The sequence below is a fragment of the Calidris pugnax genome, unplaced genomic scaffold, assembly GCF_001431845.1.
Source record: "Calidris pugnax isolate Ruff unplaced genomic scaffold, ASM143184v1 scaffold44, whole genome shotgun sequence".
Lineage (NCBI taxonomy): Eukaryota > Metazoa > Chordata > Aves > Charadriiformes > Scolopacidae > Calidris > Calidris pugnax.
In genome coordinates, this window is record NW_015094506.1 from 9,729,151 (window position 1) to 9,752,988 (window position 23,838).

The 23,838-nt window shown below is 42.4% G+C and overlaps 2 protein-coding genes across 2 annotated transcripts in view; one reads left to right on the forward strand and one right to left on the reverse strand.

Annotated features, from left to right (window-relative positions):
• Positions 1–1,192: 1,192 nt before the first annotated feature.
• Positions 1,193–16,241, forward strand: HAL (histidine ammonia-lyase). The gene is made up of 20 exons (XM_014963245.1): positions 1,193–1,542; positions 1,988–2,048; positions 2,227–2,254; positions 2,573–2,647; positions 2,746–2,818; positions 2,906–2,972; positions 3,169–3,206; positions 3,287–3,412; positions 4,656–4,795; positions 6,852–6,899; positions 7,966–8,113; positions 8,197–8,292; positions 8,410–8,468; positions 9,292–9,372; positions 10,227–10,292; positions 10,392–10,557; positions 12,955–13,089; positions 14,574–14,682; positions 14,777–14,846; positions 15,434–16,241. The coding sequence occupies exons 1-20, from the start codon at positions 1,296–1,298 to the stop codon at positions 15,581–15,583; spliced, it is 1,983 nt and encodes a 660-aa protein (XP_014818731.1). The 5' UTR covers positions 1,193–1,295; the 3' UTR covers positions 15,584–16,241.
• A 2,672-nt stretch (positions 16,242–18,913) lies between these two features.
• AMDHD1 (amidohydrolase domain containing 1) overlaps positions 18,914–23,838 on the reverse strand; it is a 12,676-nt gene continuing 7,751 nt past the window's right edge. The window contains exons 5-9 of the mRNA XM_014964341.1: positions 22,361–22,586; positions 21,297–21,421; positions 20,191–20,284; positions 19,624–19,784; positions 18,914–19,176 (exon numbers count right to left, since the gene is read on the reverse strand). Of these exons, the coding sequence (XP_014819827.1) occupies positions 19,062–19,176; positions 19,624–19,784; positions 20,191–20,284; positions 21,297–21,421; positions 22,361–22,586 (721 nt within the window). The 3' untranslated portion in view covers positions 18,914–19,061. The remainder of the gene's footprint in view (positions 19,177–19,623; positions 19,785–20,190; positions 20,285–21,296; positions 21,422–22,360; positions 22,587–23,838) is intronic.

A 23,838-nucleotide genomic window follows, 5' to 3' on the forward strand; every position in this document is an offset into this window, starting at 1 on the left:
TCCTTGTGTGTAAAGAACTTAAAGGCTTTCTTGTGTTAAGGACCTATTTAAGAACCTAGTTCATTCTTTTGCCACTCCTCTGAATGAGTGATAACTTCTGCTGGAGAACTCGCCGAAAATAATTCTTCTATACTTCAGGTTAGAAATTGAAGCAGTTCCTCTCACTCCCAAAATCTAATTAGGCTTCACAGGAATGAATGGGTATTCTCTGGGGCAAGGCTCTGGTAGGAGGAGGGTGTACCTAATATTAACAGCTTCTGGTTCGAGCTATCAGATTGCAGTGAAAACTCCTGTTCTTTGTTTTAGAAATGCTTTATGATACTAGTTTTGGGGTAACATTTTGTCCTAAAAACCCTTATATCGTAGGCAGTGATTTGACAGTTGGAGCTCGTGCTGCCAGCTAATCCTGTTGTTGGGGGGTAGCTACCAGTGTTGTTACTGTTTTGTCTTTAAAGATGAAGGTATTTTCAGCTTCTGTGTTGACATGGTCGTTGCTGGACTTTATTTTGGCAACATCTTAACAGGTATTTCTCCACATCATTTCCACTTTGCATCTGCCTGCAAAAGAGGCTGTGGTGGAGCTGCACCAGGCTCGGTACCTGCAGGTGTGGCCTAATATTTGTGCTGCCTCTTCAACCAACATCTTCCAGACCATAAGTGAAAGGGTAACAGAGGGAAACTCGTTAATGCCCTCCCCTATGACACAAAATTATGTTCTGGATCTTCAGCTTGGAGTGAGCAAGGTGGGCTTGCTGCCCTGGGTAAAGAATGGGTGGAATCCAGTCTCCTGTCAGTCCTAGCAGCTGTGGCCAACCCACAATAATGGGGTGACTCTCCCCCAGCCCTCTCCCTCATGGAGGTTTTCATGAGCGTGATCTGCTGCCAGGTGATGACTCCCTTAACTTTTGGTAAAACCTTAAGGTTTTAGAACAGTTGAATTCTGGCTTAGGCTGATTTATTTATTCTTGCTACGTAAACTCCAGATCCGGGATTTTAATTTCTCTACTCCTGATGTGATCTTTGGAAAAAAATTCCTGTGGTAATGGGCAGGTTTTTTCTGCCTTTCCCTGAAAAGGGTGTGCTCCCTGGGTTTGGTTTGATTGGATGAAGTCAGCTGGATACATCGATCCTGCTTATTTACGAAGGTGGGGATTTTGGGGGTGGATTTTTGCCTCTCTCTGATTGCGACACTGGCCTCCAGCTAGACCACCGCTCCTCAGGCCATCGTGTGGTAAACGTAAGGCAGCTGCCTGCCGCAGCCCGTCTCTGTCAGGGGACAGCTTTGGAGAGAAAGCATGCCGAGATACACGGTGCACGTGCGAGGAGAATGGCTGGCGGTGCCCTGCCTGAACCGCACCAACACCGTGGGGTGGCTGGGCAAGGAAGCCGTGAGGCGCTACATGAAAAACAAACCCGACAACGGGGGGTTTGCCTCGGTGGAAGAAGTCAAGTTTTACATTCGAAGGTGCAAGGGGCTTGGCCTGCTGGATCTGGATGATACGGTGGAGGATGCTCTGGAGGACAATGAATTTGTTGAAGTCGGTGAGCAAAACCTTCAGCAGCACGTCAGGGAGTGACCACGTTGGCGTCTGAGTCAGCAAAATGTTGCTTAGTTTATCTAAAACTGAGTCTGAGACAGTGTCAAAGATTTTTATGGAAAAATAGCAAAATGCACCCTTACTTTTTAAGTATAGAACTATATGAGGTATAGACGCTACAGGGTTCTATATATATCATTTGTACATGATATCATGTATGATTTATGGGATATGGAGCACGTGTCCAAGGGCTGGGCAGCTCATTTGCCTTTAGAATACCTTTAAAAACCTACATAGTCTCTTGTTATTTTCCTAGAAACATACAAATGTATTTGAGGCTGATAATTACAAATTAGAATTCTTACTGGTGTGTATTGTAACGAATGACAAATTCATTTATAGGTAGAATACAGTTTAATCATTCATGTTTATTTGCATATTTCTTCTAGTTATAGAAGGAGATATAATGTCTCCAGACTTCATACCATCTCAGCCAGAAGGAGTTCATTTGTATCCTTTTTTTGAGTGTTTTGTGAACTTTTTTTTATAATTCCAGATATATAATTTCCTATATTTCCCTGTTCTTGTAGTGTTCCTTCATTCTTAAAACACATTGCCAGCTGTGTTTGAATGGTCACTACCTGTGAAATCCTGTCTGCCCTTTTATTTTCCTTTACAGAACTTTCAGATACAGCAAATATCGAGAACCAGAACAGGTAGGAATCTCCCAGGATTTTACAACTCTGTAACAAATCCTGCCGTTCCCCGGAACGTGCTGAGAGTTGAGCCACTGCAGCATTCGCAAGAGCAGGGGCTGTTAGATGGGGTCTAGGAATCTAAATTATAACATGTTTATTGTGTTTTTGTTATCAAGTTCCTGTCTTACTGCTCACATTCCTGTCAGAAGTGAGTGTGAGCAAGCTTCCTGTCATTGCTGAGTTTTGACTGTTTTGGTTTGTTTTTTTTTAAGTCTGATTATTAAGCAACTTTATACATATATGTATCCCAAACTAAAAGGTGGTTCTTTGCTGTAGTATATTTCTTTAGATGGCAACAGCTTAACAACGGAGGACTTGGTCAATTTAGGAAAGGGGCTCTACAAAATAAAGGTAAAAATTCTGAACACAGCTAAAAAATACACATTTATCTTTCTACAATTAAACTTAAATAATGATAGATAAACTTTTATATTTAAACTATAATGTAGCTCACACCTGAAGCTGAAATGAAAGTCAAACAATCGCGAGAAGTGATTGAAAGGATTGTAAAGGAACAGACAGGTAAATATTTTTGCCTCTAACTATTAATTTTTTAGAAAACTTTGTCTGGTTTATCCTTCCTTAACCAGCAGTGTCCATTTCTTGCAGTTGTTTATGGCATCACCACGGGGTTTGGGAAGTTTGCCAGGACTGTCATCCCAAACAATAAGCTGAGGTAAGTTTGTGTGTGTGGCTTTTTCCATCCTTTCCTTTCAGGAAAGGAAGAGGAGGGAGCAGTTTGACCCCGTACATTTATACTCCATTGTTAGATGAGAGGGATGCCTCAATAGTTCCCTTTGCTTTGTGCAAAATAAAACCTGACAAGACTTGTTTGGAGTTTTGCATTTTTTCTTAATTTTTTTTTTCCATAGGGAGCTTCAGGTGAACTTGGTTCGTTCACATTCTGCAGGTAATAAGAAATCTCTCGCTGTTTTCCCTTTTCTGCCACTCTTGCCAGCTGGTTAGTAACCGAGAGGCTTCCTCTTTCAGGTGTGGGGAAACCTTTGACCCCAGAGAGAACTCGCATGCTGTTGGCACTGAGAATCAATGTCCTGGCAAAAGGGTACAGTGGAATATCCCTAGAAACGCTCCAGCAAGTTATTGAAGCATTTAATGGTAAAAGGATTTTTAAAGAAAATCCCCCTTTCCCTATGTCTTTTTTTCTCTTTTAGCTGTTTCGTTGAGGGGTGTGGGTCAATGGATCAAGCTATGGATGTTGGTCTGTTGACTTGGTAGTTGTGATTGATCAGGACCAAAGCTTGGCTGTGGCTGGTCCTGTAGAAGATCATGGCTAAAGACTCTTCCCCTGTTGAAGAACATGGGGTGTGAGCAGAAGTGACAGAAAAGGCTGAGAGAAAGGGATGCAACAGGTAGAAGTTTAGAAAATGAGCCTTTGAGAGGTCAAGTAATTAGTTTAAGACTAAGCTTGACTCAGAGCATGACTGACTCTGGGCGAGCTCTTCTACATAGACCCAAGTCTATAACTTCAGTCCAGTCACATGTGCCACCATCTTTTGGGACACCAGGATTTTTGGTGTTTCTACCATGTAGAAAACTGCATGTGTTGGTATTTGTGAAGCAGACCTGCTTGAGCAGCACCTGTTTTTGTGAGCAGACCCGCTGAGACCTACACAAGTGTTCATGAACAAGGACTACAAGGCAGCCATACAGCAGCATACGGGTGGTCAGCAGCTCATGTGGCCACAGCTGTTAAAGCAGTTAAAGCTGGGTGGCCTTGCTGGACACTGCAGCAGGGAAACGAAAGGGGTGGCTGTGCTGTTCATTAGCTGATGTCCATTAATGGTCCCTCATGTGAGGCATACCACTGTGGCTGTGATGAGCAAAACCACCTTCTCTCTCTCACAGCTTTGCCCTCTGTTGCACCATCCTCTTCCTCCTCCTCTTCCTCCCACAGCAGTTGAAGGAGCTGTAACTCAGGGGTTAGCCCTGCAAAAGAAGAGAAACAGACTGGTCCCTTCCCTGCTTTTTCTGTAGTTCCTTGGGCTCTGTTCCTTCGTTTCCACATGTTCAAAGCTCAGAGGGCTGGGGTGGCGGGGAAGAGGGTTCAAAGATGGTTTGTAGGAGTCACCCAGTGTGTGTCTCTAGATGCAGTCGCCCTGGGCTGTAATCCCCCCCACTCCAGAACTAAATCCAGTACTATATGCAGCAGGGAACTGATTTCTTTATAATCTGCTGCTAGTCTACAAGCAGGGGGAAATGCCAGTCTGCAATGAGAGTAGTTCTGTTGGTGCCATGGACCATGATTGCAGAATGTTACCACATTCATGTGCCAGCTTCTCTGTTTTCCAAGGAGCATATCGAGGGGAAACTCTAACGGGAGGTTTTGTTTTTTTTCTAGCATCCTGCCTGCCTTATATCCCTGAGAAAGGGACAGTTGGAGCCAGTGGAGACCTGGCCCCCCTCTCTCATCTGGCTCTGGGACTAATTGGAGAGGGAAAGATGTGGTCGCCGAAGAGTGGCTGGGCTGATGCTAAATATGTAAGACTCGTGCAGCTGATTGCTTTTTTTCTGCTTGCTGGCTCACTTGCCAAATTGCACATAGCTTTGACAGAAAGACAGCTTTTGCTCAGCTTGATAACGAGTAAGAGTCTTTGGATGTTTTTGTACCAGTTTGAATTGGGACTAGGTTGTCTTTAGCAACTCATCCTCTACCTTGAGGAAGGTTATTCCTTAAGAATAGAATAACAGACCCACATGTCACTGAAGCAGATATTGTGTGAGCTGATGCAGGCAGGACACAGGAACAACCACAAAACCATGGATTAAGGGCAAAGAACAATTTAATGTCAATACCTCATGGATCGGGAAACCTCTGAAGCAGCACCAGGGCAGAGGCAGGCAAGCAGGGGACGCAGGCACCACGGAGCCAGAGTCCTTATTAGCAAGAGAGTCCTTGTGAGCGAGGGAGCTCCCACTTGCTGCTTGGGCCTGTATTTCAAGGCTTCTGGCAGGCAGAGTTTTCTGCTGTGCTTTGATCTCTTCAACAGCAGGGACGAATCTCAGGTGTATTTGATAAGGTGCCCCCGAGTCCATCCCAGGCCTATGCTAAGTGCAGATGTTCTACTTGTTGAGCACACAAAACTAAGCACCAATTAGTGTGATAGATGTGTTTTCCAGCACCCCACATGCGAGTCACTTGAGCGTATTTACAATCCTCCTCACCAATCTTCCGTTACTTTCCCACAGATATGAATATGCAGGATGTTATTAAGTCCTAAAGAAATATCATGCTATTGTATTGCAATATAAGAAACTGTAGTGACACTAGTTAGAACCTGGAGAGAGGGACAGGATGTGTTACCAGCTTTGAAAGAACTGTTCCTACACCTTCAGCTCCGTAAACATCAACACTGTTCCAACAAACCCAAGATCACCTCTCAAATTCAAAACTTGAAATACTGAGACTAACAGGAGGTTCACTGGAGGCAGGAACTTATCAGTAAAATTTCTACTGATTTTATAATGGCTTTAAGTGAATACACAGATTTGGACATCTCATTTTTGATAGATTAACTAGGGTTACAGGGAACCTTTATAGCATCATCCATTACAAGATGGAAGCTTTACAATGGAATTAATTTTTAATTAATTGTTATTCTGTCACTAATACATCAGCAGATTGATCTAGTGTTGAATATCTCCAAGTCTGGCCTCTCCAGCGTCTTTAATGGTAGTTTGTTCTGCTATCTATCTATCACTCCTATCCATGAATATTTGAACACCAGATTTATTCATGGATTGGTGGCTGTACCATCACTGTATGCTGGAGAAGTACTGAGAACTACCCAGGGAGAGGAGTAGGGAAAAAGCAGGCCAGTTTGTCATGGCCATTCAGGGTCAGAAGTTACTGTTGCACACCTCAGAGATGAGTTACCTCTTCAGTTGGAAAGGTTGAGAGGACTCTAATCAGAATCAGAATTATACCTTTCCTCCATTTCCCACAAGAAATGTCATAGAATCATAGAATGGTTTGGGTTGGAAGGGACCTTAAAGATCATCTAGTTCCAACCCCCTTTCCATGGGCAGGGACACCTCCCACAAGAGCAGGTTTCTCAAATGTCCTATGGAATTGACATGTATAGAACAAACTGACTTAGGACTCTTCAGGCAATTTGAGATTTTCTGTCAAAAGAGTTAGGGAATCATTTATAATGAAATAGTTTATGCAAAGCCAAAGCTACTATGAGGTAGGGAGCAGGCAGAAATATCTTTTCAGGCTGTTTCCAGCCTTCTCTCCTATTACTCTCACCAGTCAGCTAATACACAGTGACAGTGTCTCACCACTCCTACTACCTTCTTTTACTAGCACTGAGAAATGAGGTTCTACTTTGCATGTCCAAAAATGCTGTCAGTTTTTTAGTCCAGCAGAAAAAAATATTTTCAGTGTTCGTGATATAAAGCTCTTTTTCTCCCTTCACATAAGGAATTTGTTCATGTTTTGATTTAAGAAAACATTTGAGATTTAAAAGTTTTTGGCGATTGAATTGCCAAAAAAAGTTTTCATTAATTACCTTGTCATTAAATTCCTTCACAGGTCCTGGAAGCCCATGGTCTGAGACCAGTTACCTTGAAACCAAAAGAGGTAATAAAGTGTATTGATGCCAGCTGATGAAAACAAGCATAGTCAATCACTAGTTGCTTTATAGTTACAATTTAAGCCTGAAATGAATTAACAGGTGTATTAAATCAAGCTCTAAAATGATATTAATGAAGTATTATCAAGAGTGGGATTCACTTCTAGTGGCACCTTACTTGACTTGAAATGTCAGACCCAAGCTTGATGTTTAAATTGGCTCTCTGTGGTTGTGGAAAGAGGTGGGTGGACATTTTCAGAAAATACTTTATATCATCCTGAAACAGCTGTCTAAGAAGCCCTCTCAAGGTACCAATCTACCCTTTGACCATAACAGGAGCTCAGATGACTGAGTTGAACTGGGTATCTGAATTCTAGATCACTAAAACTAGGAGAGATGAATCTCACTCCAAATATTAAAGTTTATATAGGAATACAACAGATTTGAGGGTTGTGGAGCTCTCTGATAAGTAGCCACAGTAGCTGTAAAAGAGCACCAGGAGCAAGAAGCCAAATCCAGCCTCTCCTAAAGGCAAATGGAAGGCTCCCATGGGCCTCGTGTTTGTTGAGAAAAAACCTGAAGCTATCTTTAACTGAACTCAACAAATCTTTTAAAGCAGTTTTAACTTCTAATTCTGTTTTAATTCTCCACTTCCTCATTATGGTTGTGTTTTGCACCTCTCCATGCTCGTAACTTCTTTGGTTTAACTAATAATTTAAGAAGAAATTAATTTTAAAAGCATTCCACTTCTAAAGAACTGGAAAATAATATAGATTTACTGTACTTCTTTTTCTGTTTAATCTTGAAATAACATGACATAAACCTCTTGCTTGGAACCTCTGGATCTCCAAGGGTGTATATAATGACTTAATAGGTCATGACCATTGACAATTTATGTAGCAAAGATGCTTGGTCAAGCTGTGCATTTTATGATTTCAGGACAATCCAGGAAGCTGAGCCAAAGGTCTTTAACTCATTCATGTGAGAAGGAGAATTATCACAGAAGTGGGGAATTATCACAGCATGTGGAATAGCCGCAATGAATTTGCTTAACATCTGCTCTCTCTTTAAAAGGGTCTGGCCCTCATCAATGGGACACAAATGATCACCTCGCTGGGATGTGAAGCGGTTGAAAGAGCCGGTGCTATTGCAAGACAAGCTGACATAATCGCTGCCCTTACACTGGAAGTCTTGAAGGGTACAACAAGGGCCTTTGACACTGGTGAGTACTGGGCCTTTCCTATCCGTTTGCTAACAGCCATTGACAGGAGAGGCAAAACCTAAGAGTCTAATTTGTTTTACTAGATATCCACGCAGTGCGCCCACATCGAGGGCAGGCTGAAGTGGCGTTTCGATTCAGGTCCCTTCTAGATTCTGACCATCATCCATCAGAAATAGCAGGTGAACCATCTTAACCTTCACCCTCTCAGGTCACCAGAACAGGCTGCGTCTTTCAGCAGTAGCCCATATGCTTTTGTGTGAGGAATATTTGGGTTTTTCCTCCCTTGTTCCTTCTAGAGAGCCATAGATTCTGTGACCGAGTTCAGGACGCATACACGATGCGCTGCTGCCCTCAGGTAAATATTGACTTTTATTTCCTTGCATAGCACTCAAAAAATGATTGACATCCCCACATCAGAAATAGTCAACTATGCATTGACTGACTCCATTAGAGGACATGCTTTTATCTTGCCTCTCCCTCACTTCAAAGTTAGTATTAATGAAGACACGTAATTTATTGATCCCATGCACGCAGTTATCAGGCAGCATCTAACAAAGCTGTGTTCAGATCTGAAAGAGGCCAAGTATTGGAAGCAGGAGGAAGCTGCTAGTTTCTACTCTTGCAGGCTTTGTAGGGCATTTATTCTGCATTGATGCAAAGACCGTGAACTGGGGAAAGGTCTTTCCAGAAGCAGCCAGAGTAACAGGTTTTTCATCTACCTGTAGTATCTCTAACATACTGGAAGAACTCAACCTTGTGAGTTTTAACATGAGCAAAGCTATTAAATGAGGGGAAATAATTAAAGTTAATTAATGAGAGTTTTTTGTTTTCTGTGGGGGCTTTGAAAAGTTACTTCTCTCCTAATAGCACTTCTGCCACTCAATAAGTATCTTATCTTCCATTTAGTGTAGGCCAACCCAAGCAAGTAAAGAATGACATGTTTGGATTACCCTGTTAGCAATGCTGTCATAAAAATAGTAAATACAGTCTTTTGGGAGTCTAGGATGGGCCGTGTCCCACAGTGAGGCTCCTGATTTTAAGAGCAAATACAAGAGCACTTTCATGTGTGGATGTAGAGACGGGGATGATGGGAAAGAGGGTGCTTGCAGCTCAGTCAGCATCCTGAAGATGAAGTAAGTGTAGATACTAATCTCAGGAGCTAATGTCTTTTGTTCTAGGTCCATGGCGTTGTAAATGATACAATTGCTTTCGTGAAGGACATCATGATGACTGAAATCAATAGTGCCACGGATAACCCTGTATCTTTTTGTTGACTTTATTTCTATGTAAAATTTTGCTTGGCCTTTTTTATCCTTTTCTTCTATATAACCACTTGTACAGGACGCAAAAAAGTTGTAACTGGCTTCAGTCAATAACTACCACTGGTTGCAACTGCAGCCTCTCTTTTCTCCACGTCTGCATTGGTGCATGCAAGTGTGTGTCTGGGCAAGGAAACCACACATACATGTAGTTTAGCACACATTAAATGTTTCCTAGATGAGATTCTATATGCTTATATTGAATACATTCATATCCAGGTCTTGGCAACCAAATTGACATAGGCTGTTGGTGCAGCACAAGTGAAATCCGCACTATAGAGCAAGACTTGCACCCCGCCAGGGAAGGCAGATGAAATGTGTGTGGCTGGTAAAGCCTCGTCGTGGCTCAGCCTGGCACACTGTGTGCACAGTTCTTGCACTGGCACTGAGCAAGGCTGGGTTCCCCTCAGCAGTGTAAAGATGCTATACGTAACATCACTTCCATAGCGGATGAGCATTACTGCTTGTAACCTCTCTAAAATTCTATCTACCATGGAGAGAATCTACCAAGGGACTGAGAAACTATGCTAGGATCCAAATACATGTGTTTCTTTGCAACCCTGCCCACCCCAATCAAAGACATCATTTTATGTAGTCTATTTGAAAAAATAGAACTGAGACTGGGTCTTCATTTTCTGAAAAGCGTAGAGAGGTAACACAATGTGCTTGCAAATAAAAGCCTATCAGCACAAACATTTGCTCAGTTAAGATATTCTGATTATGTAAACTGTCATATTAAGATATCTGTGATGTAAACTGTATTTCGTTGATGTTTGTGCCTTAACTTCTTAAAGATGGTGTTTGCTGAAAGAGCAGAGACCATTTCTGGAGGAAATTTTCATGGTGAATATCCTGCAAAGGTAATAAAGCATTTGGAGAGAAAAAAAAAAAAAAGTACTTTCTGTTTTGGGGTTTTTGTTTGTTTCTGTCACCTGGTTTAATGTGATCTTCTTTTATAGGCTCTAGACTATTTGGCGATTGGTGTGCATGAACTCGCTGCAATTAGTGAAAGAAGAATTGAGAGGCTCTGCAACCCCTCGCTGAGCGAACTGCCTGCATTTTTAGTCACTGAGGGAGGTCTGAACTCTGGCTTCATGATTGCACACTGCACAGCAGCTGCCCTGGGTGAGTGCTTGAGCAGTCTTATCAAGACAGCAAGCTAAAAAGACCAACTTACATCGAAACAGTTGTAATTTGATAGTAGATACAAAGGGATCTCACTCCTGCTTTCCATCTCTTCTCCACATGCTTTGTGCTGCCTGGGTGAAAAGTTTGAGCGTTGAGTGCAGCTGCAATTATTTCAGCTTGGGATTCTTTATTCTGCACTGATCCACGGGCACGTTTAGCGCTCTGAGCATGCAAACCCTTAGGTGGACTTTGACGGGAATGCTTGCACCTTTATGGGATTGGCAGGGAGTGCTCTGATTTACAGTCACCAACAAAAGAGCTCTGGTTGAAATCAGTGACAGCTGTGTACCCAGGAGTCTGCAAATAGGCTCAGATAGAGCTGTAATTAGCAGCAAATGCTGCAGGCAACACACATACAACTGTCTGAGACATTCTGGTGATCCTAGAACCTCTGCTTCAATACTTACAATCTGTAAGCAGGGGATACCTCTGTTCCTCACTTCTCACTAGCATGGGGACACCAATTGTCTCAAAGCTGGGCTTAGTACTGGCCCTTAGTACTTGGTGTCTCTGATGGTCAGGTCTGTACATTGATATCAGATTTCATGGTCCTCAGAAGACTGGAGTTTCCAGGGCTGGTTATTGGAGGAGCACGTTAAAAATAAGCATTAGTACATTTTTCCTCCAGTACTCATGACTAAGGCAACAAGAAGCCTGCTGGCCGCTGGGATATTACAGCTCAAAGGTTCAGGAAAGTACAAGCCAACATAAAAATAAACATGCTATGAGTAGAAGGTAAATTAGAAGGGGCACAAACAGACAAAGGGACAGAGGATGTCAGATAAAAGTGTAGATAAACATCCTGCAGAAAAAAAAGTCAATGAAATAAATCAATGTAATGAAGGAACGCTGCCTAGTGACTGTTTTGTGTAGTGGGGCTGGAAAAGGAGCTGAAGTGCTTGTCCTCTTGTTTGAAGGCTGGAAACTTTTCCTTTTGGCTGGGCAGCGTTTAAGATGGCTCCAGGCCTCAGCTGTTGCTTGGCTTCAGGTTTTGCAGGTCACTTCTGCAAGCTGGAGCATGAGATTGTGGGGTTCTTGTGATCTCTGCTGGGGGGAATGAAAATTGCATCCCTGCCTCCTAACTCATCACTGTGCTGACACCAGGAGTCTGTGGGTTAAAATCGTCTTTCCCCTGGTCAAAAGTGAAGTTTCAGCTCTTTTTCTTTTTTCTTTTTTTTTTTTTTTAACAAGGTATTACTAATATTTTTAAAGTCATTCTGCCAGTTTTTAAGGTACCAGCTAATGTTGTTTATTCCCAGGGTTAACAAATAAAACTGAAAAAAAAAATAAAAATAAAAAAGCAGATGTTTTGCAATGCTGCTGGATGCATCTCTCCCTCCCTCTCTGGTAGCACTGTGCCTGCCAGACCGAGATGTTTGCCGTAGCCTCTCTGGGACCTGCTGTTGCTGCCTGAATGCGCCAGCTGGGCTCTGGCCCTGGACTGTGTCACTCCAGCCTATTTGCAATTGGTGTCACCACCTCTCTGTTGCTCTTGTTGCTTTTCTGCAGCCCCTAATTTGGCGAGGGCATTATGCAGCATCCTGCTGGGCTTCGGAAAGAAAAGGTCTGCATGCAGCCAGAGCACTGTGAATGCAGGCTTCGTTTCTTCTCTTCTAAAGAGAAATTCTTAACCTCAAATGGCTGTCAGCTGGTGCCTACAGCCAAATTACCCTTGCTTTTGGGTGCAGCTTGAGAGATTTACTCCAGGTCTCTCCCTTAGGGGTGTTTGTGCCTGGAGGAGGGACGTGGGCAGTCTGGTGGCAAGGTGAGGAGGGTGGGAGATCACTCTCTACCCCCTCCTGCAGCATCTTTCTGGAGAAAGTTCTGCAAGTGCCTCAGCTTTGACAAGAAGAGACCAGACGCTGATCTCTAGCTCTCTTCTTGAAACTGGGGTAGGGGCAGTATCTGTGACTGAAAACAGAAGGAATCAATGCTCTCTAGAAAGAGTTGCCCTGAAGTAACAGGCGAGACCAGGCTTCTATTTCGGTTATGTTGTCCACTCATTTTCTTCAGTTTCCATCAGGCCTTTAAGCCAGAGCAACCCAGCCCCAGAGATGTGGGAGGAGTGAGTGAGCAGTCTCTCAATGTTTGGTTAATATTTGCATCTAAAGACTAAAATTTATTACAGTTTTCAGAGGCAATAGTAGTTTTCAAGGTGTTTATTACAAATTACTCAGTTCAGGTAAAATATCAATGCATTCTCAGAAGAGGGGCGATAATTGGATTCTCTGCTGTCACCTGAGGTGGTGGACAGGCTCTTTGTTGCAGGTTGGCCATTACTTCTAGTGCCTCTTGTCTGTTCTGTCCTATATTCATTGCATTGGATTTTTGCAGTTTCTGAGAACAAAGCCTTGTGCCACCCCTCTTCTGTGGATTCTCTCTCAACCAGTGCTGCCACAGAGGACCACGTGTCCATGGGAGGATGGGCTGCAAGAAAAGCTTTGAGAGTTATTGAACATGTCGAACAAGGTAAAATTAAAATGCAGATTTTTGAACTACATGAAGATATTAGTGCCATACTTTTTAGATATATTTTAAGAATAAGAGTTAATGCATGTGAAAGAACTAGCGAAAAATAGTAAGTACGAATCTTACAAGCGTTTGGATCTTTCTAACAGAAATGAGGTAAATCCAGCAGTGAGTGTTTCTTGTGAAACCTAACTGCTTACTGCAGGACACTCAGCAAGACATTCCTCTCTTGCTTACAAGGACAGATCACTCTCTTGCTTTTTATTTATTTCTTTCGTTCTTTGACAGATGGTGTGCTTAGATACAGATGTCAGCTGTTTGTGGAAGAGCAGAGTAGTACACAGCACACAAACACTGAACTCACTTCCCCATTTAAGTTTATATGTATGAGTGCGTTGAAGACTTTGTTCTATAGAAATACATTTTTTGTGTGTAGAGAAATGAGTTTGAGAAACCATGTGTTTCAACAACATGATGAGAAATCGTGTGTCCAGTTAGTTCATTCAGTTCCTTGAGTGAATTGGCTTGTCAAAATGAGGAACTAATGCTAATAATGACCAGGTCTGAGGAGGGCAGACATGGTGCAAACTTACTGAGACAGAAGACTATTCCAAAGCTCTGTAATTTTACTGGTGCTTTCACCTGGGCTCTTGCAAGCTTCATGGGCAGAACTTTTTTATAGCTCAAGCCCCTTTCTTCTCAGTCCTTAAGAGGTTTTCTGATTTATGATGGCAATTGAGTATTCACAATACCCTGGAAGAGATTCCTATGGATTTAGGGCTGTGGTAGCCAGGAGTTCCTGGCACACTGAAAGGTCTGTATGGAAGAACACCCGAAATCCGCTTGCTAAAATGCTGGATACTACACCCAGCACCATCCTTAAATGATCCTGCTGCTGGGCTGCCTCTCTGGGCAGTGTGTGGATCCACTTTTTTTCACATTGCCTGAAACCATATCATATTGGGCCTAGAGCACAAGTCTTACGAGAAGCGGCTGACGGAACTGAGATTGTTTAGTTTGGGGAAAAGGAGGCTGAGGGGAGACCTTATCACTCTCTACAACTATCTGAGAGGAAGTTGTAGAGAGATGGGGGCTGGTCTCTCCTCCCAAGTCACAGATGATAGGACAAGAGGAAATGGCCTCAAATTGCACCAGGGGAGGTTTAGATTGGTATTGGGGAAAATTTCTACACCAAAAGGGTCACTTTGGTGTGTATGGAGCAAAGCATGGAACAGGCTGCCCAGGGAAGTGGTTGAGTTGCCATCCCTAGAGGTATTTAAAAGCTGGGTAGACGTGGTGCTTAGTGACATGGTTTAGTGATAGTTTTGGCACTGTTAGGATAATGGTTGATGATCTTAAAGGTCCTTTCCAACCTAGATGATTCTGTGATTCTGTATTAGCTAGAACAAATGTCAGGGATAGCTTTATAAGGGAAACCTTACCTTGAGCTGCCAAAAATCACACTTTCTCTTCTGATTTTCTAGTTCTGGCTATTGAGCTACTTGCAGCCTGCCAGGGCATTGAATTCCTACGCCCTCTGAGAACAACAACCCCATTGGAGAAGGTCTACGACCTTGTGCGCTCTGTTGTGAGGTAAGATCAGATAAACACCTCCTCCAGCCTGGAGAGTAGCTGCCAGCGGTGGTGGTTAATGTTTGGCCAATGTTCGCAATGTGTCTTGTTATAGGCCTTGGATGAAAGATCGCTTCATGGCCCCAGACATCGAAGCAGCTCACAGGTTGCTGGTGGAACAGAAGGCAAGTGTTCTCTTTTGGCACGTGCTGTGTAGGACTGTCCTGAGGAGCACGCTGCAACTCTGCTTTGGAAATAGACATCCATGCATTCACTGGATGGCCTCACTAAAAGCACTCCTCTGCCTGGGGTGAACCCACTGGATTTTCTGAGATTTGGGTTTTCTTGGTTTTGGTGGGATAGATTTAGAAATCCATTCCTAAACTTGCCCTGTGTAGTAAATAGCTTACATTATTAAATCTGACAGGGTCCAGACATAGGTCCAACTTTGAACCATGTGAAGACAGGATTTTATACACCCACAGATGTCCAGACAAATTGGTAGTCTCTCCAGATGGTGACCCTCATTCCTGGGGCAGGGAGGGCTCCCTAGGCTTGAGGCCCTTGGGCATGGTCTGGAAGCAATAGGGGATCTGGATGAAGTAATAGGAGTGGTGAAATGTGTTGAGGGGCCCAGCTATTTACATAGCTCTGTAATTCTCATCTCCATCCCAATAACTTTTCTATAGGATGTCCTCAACTTGTACGTTAATATCTGACCTGACCTTTTGTTTTGCCTCTGACTCTGCTGTTACACTTCCTTGTTTTGCAGGTGTGGGAAGTGGCTAAACCTTACATTGAAAAGTATAGGAGGGAACACGTTCCTGAATCAAGACCCATTTCACCAACAGCTTTCTCCCTGGGATCGCTGGAAATGGATGTGGGTGTTGGTCATGACCACAGGCATCAGAATGAACTTTAAGAGATCCTCTGGTAGAGAGCAGATTCTTTCCAGGACCTCGCCTGAAAGTGGCTCTTCTACTCAAACTCAATGTGGTTTCTCCAGGTGACTCAAAGGACCTGACTGTCAAGCTCAGGAGTACATAGAGATAGTAGAGAAATAGCTCACTTGTTTCCTCACGTGTGAAAGACAGCTTTGTCATGATAGTGTGGTTTTGACTGAATTTCCTGAGCTTCCAAACACAAGACATTCAGACTCCTGCTGAAACCAGTGGAGGTTTTATACAGGGCCTGCTGTATTTGTTTTGTCAGCTTTTTGCTTGTTTTCTCTTCATCTATGCCAATGATACCAAACAGCCTAAATTTTATATTCTCACCTTTTTTTTTTTTTTTTCCTTTGGGGAGTTGCTGCAGTGCTGTTCATTCTGCCACAAGCAAAATTATCTTTACACTTAATTGTCCTCTCTTTTGCAGATCATACGTGAGGTACAGAGTCTTGTGTAACAAGAGCATTTTTAGAGCAGGTGCTTCACAAATCAGAAAAGCTGTGTCCATAAAAATGTGCTGTGGAGATTGTTACTCCAGGACAAATATATTGTATTCTCGTGATGACTACACTTAATGCAGCTTTCCAAGAGCCATGAGCTCACACCTGCAATAAATATGGCTGTAGCAATCTATTTTTCTGTCATGTGTGATCATGAAAATGTAAAGGAAAAGCTTAATTTGGAAATAAGGAGGACAGGTGGGACAAGGGCCAGGAAAGGGGAAGGAGGAGGAGCTGTAAGAGTGGTGGATGTGAACCAGTTCTAAAGTAATAGTAGCAAGATCTACAGTCCCATGGCTCACCAGGTGTCTGCCTGGCTGCCGAGGGCCCTGTGCCCACAGACGTGTGCTCCGTGTCACAACGCTGACCTCTGGCACAGGCTTTGTTTTGCAAGGGAAGAGTCAGGACTTAGACTTCACTTCATGGAGCAGCGATGGAATGTTGAGGCTGGTTAACAACCATCAGCCTTGGCACTACTGGCCCGATCCCCACAGCTGCAGGGGGTTCAGTGCGGGCTGGAAATCTTCCCAGGGTATTGGCTACACTGCAAAAGGCAGCCAAAGTGGTAGTGTGGGACTTCCATCGTGTGTCTGAGACCTTCTGCATTAAATATGACCTGAGGAGACAACTGATGCCTGTTGGCAAGCTGGCAGTGAGACACCTAACCGGGCCAGAAGATGTGGAACTAGGGTACCCGCCCATGGTCCATGAGCTCCCAGTTCAGCTCCTCCTTTCTGCGTCTGATTGCAGCATCTCCAGCCTCCATCTCTCCCTCATGTACCAAGTAAGTCCCTGTTCTTTCAGCTCAAGGCTCTCTGTAGCAGACCTATCTCAATCTCCCCCTGAAGCTGTTCTGTTTTGCATAAAATTAGGTATTTATTGAAATCAAGTTTGAGAACGAATGGCCAGGCTTGTATCTCACAGTGTCAACCCTTTTCCTTCAGCAGCAAGTTATGGCTAAACAATGCAGTTCCTTCAGCAGCAAAGCCGGCAGAAGCTTCTGCCCACCATGCTGTCACCTACATCCTGCTCCTGGCTGCTGCAGGAGCCAGCACGGTGAAAGTCATCACTGAAGTAAGCCATGCTAAAAACAAGCAAACACAATCTTCCTGCATTTCAGTGTGGTGTGCTGGCCATCAGGAACCACTTAAGCCGGCTGTGTCACTGAAGTATAACCACATCCTCTAACTGCAAACCTGCCACTAATTATAGCCTGGGGCATACTCCCAAATGGCTACTGGATTTGGCCAAGCTCTTTGGGCAAGCACGTGGTTAGATGTTCCCGTCAGAGCTTGTGTGTGAGACCAGAATCCCCTCACATCAGTAGTTTAGGGCCATGAATGCCTATTCCTGTCCAGTAAGAGAATGTTTGAGGTTTTCCTTATGCAATCTTGGGCTCCCAAATGCCTTAGGAACTTCAGAGAAGAGGTGCTGAGCATTGCTTCCCACTCATCTCTGCTTTGGGCTGCCTGGGAGCAAGGGACCACCAGCACACGCTGCAGCACGGTGGCCTCAGCTTTGCCCCATGCCTCTGCAAAGCCAGGAGGCACCATGCCAGCTTCACACTGCATTTCAGAAATGCTTTCCCCAAATGCCTGCATAAATGTTATTTATGAAGGCTGTCTTGGGCAGAATGGACCAAGTGATCGCATACTTCAGATGTTCTTCCAAGCTCTATAAAAACAAAGGTCCACACCCACATCTGGTGCAACATCTGCTTGCAGGAAAATGCATCTAGTGGCAGGAATGCCATTAAATTGTTTTAAAAACTGATTTAGTTGGCTAGCCTGACTCAAATAAAGAATGAACAAAGATACTCTATGGGTTGGCTTACATATTTTGGATGTTAACAGATGTGCCCAAGGCTCAGGGAGATCAGAAGGTCACAATAAAGCTCAGACATGTGTGATGGCTTTCAAATACCTGTTAATTGCAATGAGACTGTTGTTCTTCCTCAGGGGTCTGGTTCAGTAAAGTACTCTGCTGTGTACCACAGGTTATGTCACCTGCTTATATCAATAATTAGTTTTGATGCTAAGTTCTTCATGCTTGTCAGGTATAGTTTTATGACTTCACCTTCAGAAGGTTAAGCCCTTTTGTTTCTGCAACTGCCATCTATTCGAAAAGTTAAAGAAAAGCCTCAGTCAGTGTGTATTCAGAGACCCTTCCCACTCAAGACCCTCTGCTTAAACACTGCACCAGCTTGAACTCTCCAGAGCTGTATCATCCTTTTTTCTACAAACCACGTCCCCAAATGATGGTACAAACCCCTGAAAAAAATAGTAGCTGAAAGAAAAAAGAAAGAGTGCTTACAAGAAAAAAGGATCTTAAGTTTTGACATTGCTCTGAGTGGGAGCTGTCATACTCATCATCAGAAGCAGACTTAAACTTCCATGAATGAACTTTTCTCATGCTATTTCAGATTCAGCCTAGAATAAATGAAATCAGGTCTTTTTTTGTGCTTACAGATGACTGTGGTTCCCGGTATCTGCTGAGTTCAAGACTGAGCAGACCTGGGAGTTATGAACATTTCCTCAGGATGCCGTGACCTCCCAGCACCACCAAGGGCCATTCCACATGTTGGCCCCTTAACAGCATCACCCTTCCCAATAAATCTTACCTGGAGCCGAACTTCTTCATTCACTATAAGGTTTTTGTTGAGGTTGTTTTTCTCAAGTATAATAATCTTATAGATTAAAATTGCATAGGAAAACATTTTTTGGAAACTGTCTTATTTCAAATTGATACAATTTGAAGTTATTTTTATGCAGTGGAGGACAACAGACATGAAGATGCACCCAATGGTAATGCTCAGTAAAGTTTATTTGAATAAGAAGGCTGGTAAGGTGAGCAGGCAAGCAATTGATCGGTAAATATAAATCTGATTTGTCTGTTGTCTTGAAATATTCCATGGCAATTTGATTATAGTAGCTTCCTAAATTACTGTCTTCCCTCAGTAACTGCTCATTGTTCCAGACCTCTCATTTTGATAGACGACTTTTCCTTTAACTATGACATAGTCAATCAATGCTTCATGTCCCCCAAACTGGTAGATCAAGTGCTCCCACCTAAAAAGACAGCAAGATGTTTAAGAATATCCAGACTTGCATAAAAGCAGGTCACATGCCTAGTATGTCTGGCAATTACAAAAGATTTGCTTGAACCATCGGAAAACACTATTCCATATTTACATGTTGACCTCTTGTTGCAGGAATACAGCGAGTTAATATACAAATCAGTAGATAATTCCTTCTACAAAATAAACAGGTATTATCTTTAGATAATTTGTAATTAGAAATTGATTCTTTGTAATATTAGCCCTAAAAGTTTTACGCTTTATTTTCCACTCGAGTGATTAAGGTGATGGAAAGTGGGTCTAAAATGGTAGCAGTGTCCCTTTTTCAGATAAAAATAACTTCACAGGGAATTCACTAACCTCTCCCCTATCCACAATATGGTGAGAAACAAAGCCCCTTATGTTAAAACACATTTCAAACAACAATGGAAGAACAAACCTTGATGAATTTATGATAAGAAGATCCCCCTGCTTGCCAGTCTCTATGGAGCCGTGCGTGTCCGATTTTCCCAGAGCATAAGCTGCATTAATGGTGGCAGCTGCTAGTGCTTCATTCATTGACATCTTCATGTTTACGCAGGCCAGATGCATCACCATAGGCTAGTAGGCAAGTTAAGGGGAAAATGGGAGTTACCAGTAACACAAATCAAGCTGTTCATGCCTCAAATCCCTAAGGACTCTCCTCCATCCTTGTGCAACAGAAGGAGTTGTTCTGCATTACATAAATCTTGCCAGCTCCAAAATGAGAACTCTAAAATCAGGAACTTTGAGACCCTTTTTTATAAGCCTTTCGGTGCATGTGAAGAATAGAAGCCCTTCTGGTTTCAAGAATTTCTGGCAAAAGCTACCAACCCACATAAATAAGCATGAACAATTGTCTAAGCTGGGCATACAGCTCTCTTTGCAGATATGAAGACTGTTTAAAGTGTGCAAATACCTATCCATAAGTTGTACAGGTAAGACATTTCACAATATCATGTTGGTTTAAGTATGAAGAATAGCTTACCATTGAAAAACAGTATGCATTAGGATTAAAGTCACTGCCGAGAGCAACTATAACTCCTTCTTCTAACATTTTTCTAGCTGGAGGTTGCTTCAGTCTAGTGGGAAAAAGACACTTGTCAGCACAACTCAGTTATTACATGATGAACTACAAGAGCAAAAGTCATCACTCAGTTTGGCTGCACTCATGCCTTCAGTCGCACTCCTCCTTTTGATGACAAAAGGCCAAATTCTCCTCTTGTGTCTCTACATGTCACCCTATGGACAGCAGAAATGGGAACTGTGATCCACTGCTTTTGCAGTAATAGCATGTGGCAGCTGCCACTATCAAGCATCAGGCTCCAGGCCATTGAAATTCTGATATTTATCCAGATCTCAGCTGCTTAAGGATTTACAAGGTGAAAACCTTCATTTCTCAAAAAAGTAATTCTCTAGTCCTTATAGCTTCAAATACAGTTTCCCAAACATGAGCAGTGGCATAAGCAATGCAATAGTCCCTTCCCAATTCTGCTGGCAGTTTAAAATAGTACATTGAGGCTGTGAATTTAATTTGTATACATTAGAGGATTTTCTCACTTAACAATGCTAATGCAAAAGATCTCTCAGTGTTGCCTGCGTAAAATCAGATGAGATCTTTAAGATGCTACCCACAGCCTTTCAGCTCTTTTGATAACCAAATGATTCATTTCACAGCAAAACCTTCTGCAAGAAAGCCTGTACATACATTGCAGATAAAATTTACCTGAAAAGAAGTTAACTCGGTTTGCACAGTCTAAATGGATTAAAGAAAAACAGTCCAGTTTTATTCTTAAATGAATGCCTGATTATCATCTTAGCCTGTCACAAGACTTAAATTCCAGTGTGGACTGAACCACTCAAAACCTACTGTGAGACTTCTCAGAAGTAGGGAATTGCTTCATTTTTGAGGATCTCCACCAAAACCAAGACATAAGTAGGCTCGTTCAGCTCTTTGTGTTTGTGATTGCCTTCCCTGATCCAGCCTGATCCTTAAGGCATAGACACAAGCTTATGCTTTTACACTAAAAGATCCTAAAGCCACAAGCATAGTTTTGCTGTTAGAAAAGTTTTCCTCCCATCTAGTGGCCTTACCTTAGCATGTAGGCAGTTGTTGGTAAAAGGACAGCAGCACACTTAGCTCTTGCCATCGCTGTGATACCTTCATCACTAATTTCTTCCAGGTGGCTGATAGCCCGGGCTCCTAGTTCAGCTCCAAGCTAAGCAAATTTTCAAGAAAATTACTCACTGTTCTTAATTAATTCGGTAAAGCAGTGTTATCAAATGACTGGAGGAGACAATTCACTGTTAATATAAATTAGCTACAAGAACAAAAAGAAACGCTTGAAAGAACAAAAAAAAAAAGCAGCGACAAAAGGGATATTAACCATCCACCGAGTGGAAGTGCACCTTTATTGCTGTTTTTAAAAGACTAATGTGCAAACTATGGGATAGCTATGGATAAAACCATTATCCATTCCTGTTCATAAAGCATCCAGCAGAAAAAGGTTGACAAAACTGACACTGGTTGCAGAACTAATACTGCAGCTGCTGCCTTCAGTGGTGAAGCACCAAAAAAGCTTTTGTGATCAATCAAATTTTTGTTTTGTTTGTATGTTGCTTTTTGTAAATACAGCAGAGAGTAACTTGATCCCACAGGACAGAAGCGATGTGTAAATGATGGCAACACGTGATCTCAGTGACTTTCTTTATCAAGACATTTGAGAGCCTATTCTTGACTAAACCATCACTCTGAGTGTGATCACTGCACATCTGACTTGTTACTGCTTACAGGAGATTTAGGGAAAAAAGATTTTTCAAGTTGCATAGAAGCCATGTTTTTGTCATTCTTGGGTTCACGGATATCCACCTTCCCCATCTGTATCCCACGTAAAAGATAAGCAAAGTCAATGTTTGATTAGGCAGAGCGTGTTAGTCCCAGAGGTCAAGGCTTCCTCCCATGTCCTTAACTCCAAAGCCACACAAGGGCTGCACTTTCTATCGACTGATAGAAATAGATGTCTATGAATGGTCTATTTTATAAAGTCTTAGAAAAGAAAACCTTGGTTTTGAAAACTGCAATTCTTTCAAAGATTGAGCTCTCACAAATGCAAAGCAAAAAGCAAAAATGGCTTAACTGAATGTTGAGAAAGACGTACCTCCGCAGATTTCATCGGATGGAGTTCATCACCATGGAAGTTAATCTGTAACCCTATCTCTTTTCCAGCTTGAAGAATTCTCCTAGTAGAATCCAGATCAAAGACTCCCTTCTCACAGAACACATCTATATTGTTAACATGTATTTCACCACTTAGTTTGAGTTCTTTCAGTTTAGGGAGATGGTTATTGATAATGTCATCTGTGGCTTCAGTAGCAGTTTTCCCCCTAATGAAAAGAAAATGTTACAGACCAGTAAGAATAACATCCTTGAAGTCTGGCAAACATCCAAATTGTACATGCAATTACAAGATTATTTAGAAAATGATGCAAATACAAATCACTCAAAAAACCTTCAGACTACAAAATTTAAAGCTACTATAATTCATGTACTCTCAAACACTAATTACTTTCCATTCAAAGAATATTAGACTGTATTACTAGATGTTTTTTTATAAGGTTCCCTTCTTGGATGCTAACCTAGACATGGGAATATTAAAACAAATTCTTCTGCTTTCCTATTCATATATTCTGACCTACTTATACTGTATTCTAAAACACATTTTAAATACGTAAATGATTATTTAAATACTTTAAACGTTATTGATGTAATACTTTTATGCAAGTATCAAAGCTCAAAGGGGATGTGCAGCACAAATATTTTAAATTGACCTCTCCTCCTTTTATATCATGCAGAGTGACAGCCAGATAACTCTTTCTAAATCAGAGGGGCCTCCTGGGGTTCCATCTGTCAAAGTCAGAACCATTTATGAACCCTCTATTACAGAAAGATAACCCAGGAGAGATCAGTAAATGCCTTTGAAAGAGTGAACAATCCCAAAATATGCAGTTGAGTTAGTATTTTCCAATTTTAAGATCTAAAGATAAGTGACATACTGCAGCCAAATGCCTGTGAGGTCTCAATCCTCGTTTCAGGCACTGTAAGGTATGTGCGGATCAGCGTTCTATGGGTGCCACATGTGGGAGAGTTGGGAGCTTTACAGTGGCACTAAATTCAAAAAGCCACATTCTGCTCCAATTTACAAACAGGTTGTGCCATCATCAAGCAGAGCAGAACCCAGCCTATGGCCCTTCTTTTGTTCAGTTCTCACTGAAACAGCCGCTGACGTCTCTCGGGCTTTTACCATGACAAACCTTCTCCCTTTTCTTCTTTTACTCTGCAGCCTTTGGAGGAATTTGGACTGAAAAATTAGGACCAGAGCCAAGACAAAGCAGAGGGAAATGTCTTGGCTTCACTTTTTTGGGGGGGACATAGCACCCAAGAATTCAAAACTGTCGTTGTTCTAAGGCAAGACACTTCTGCTCAGGAAATCACTTTGAAAATTTCTTCCTGAAGATGAGAAGGGCCCAGTGAAGCCTTGCCAATCAAAAAAAAAAAAAAAAAAAAAAAAAAAAACAACAACCTCTGGCTGCAGGGTGTCCGTGTCTTGCTGTGTGACATTTGATGCAAAGGGGATTC

Bases quoted from the DNA above. Each gene is read 5' to 3' on its own strand.
- HAL (XM_014963245.1), top strand. From the start codon at position 1,296: ATGCCGAGATACACGGTGCACGTGCGAGGAGAATGGCTGGCGGTGCCC. The intron at 6,900-7,965 runs GTAATAAAGTGT...TCTCTTTAAAAG, and splicing joins TTACCTTGAAACCAAAAGAG to GGTCTGGCCCTCATCAATGG. The intron at 10,293-10,391 runs GTAATAAAGCAT...CTTCTTTTATAG, and splicing joins ATGGTGAATATCCTGCAAAG to GCTCTAGACTATTTGGCGAT.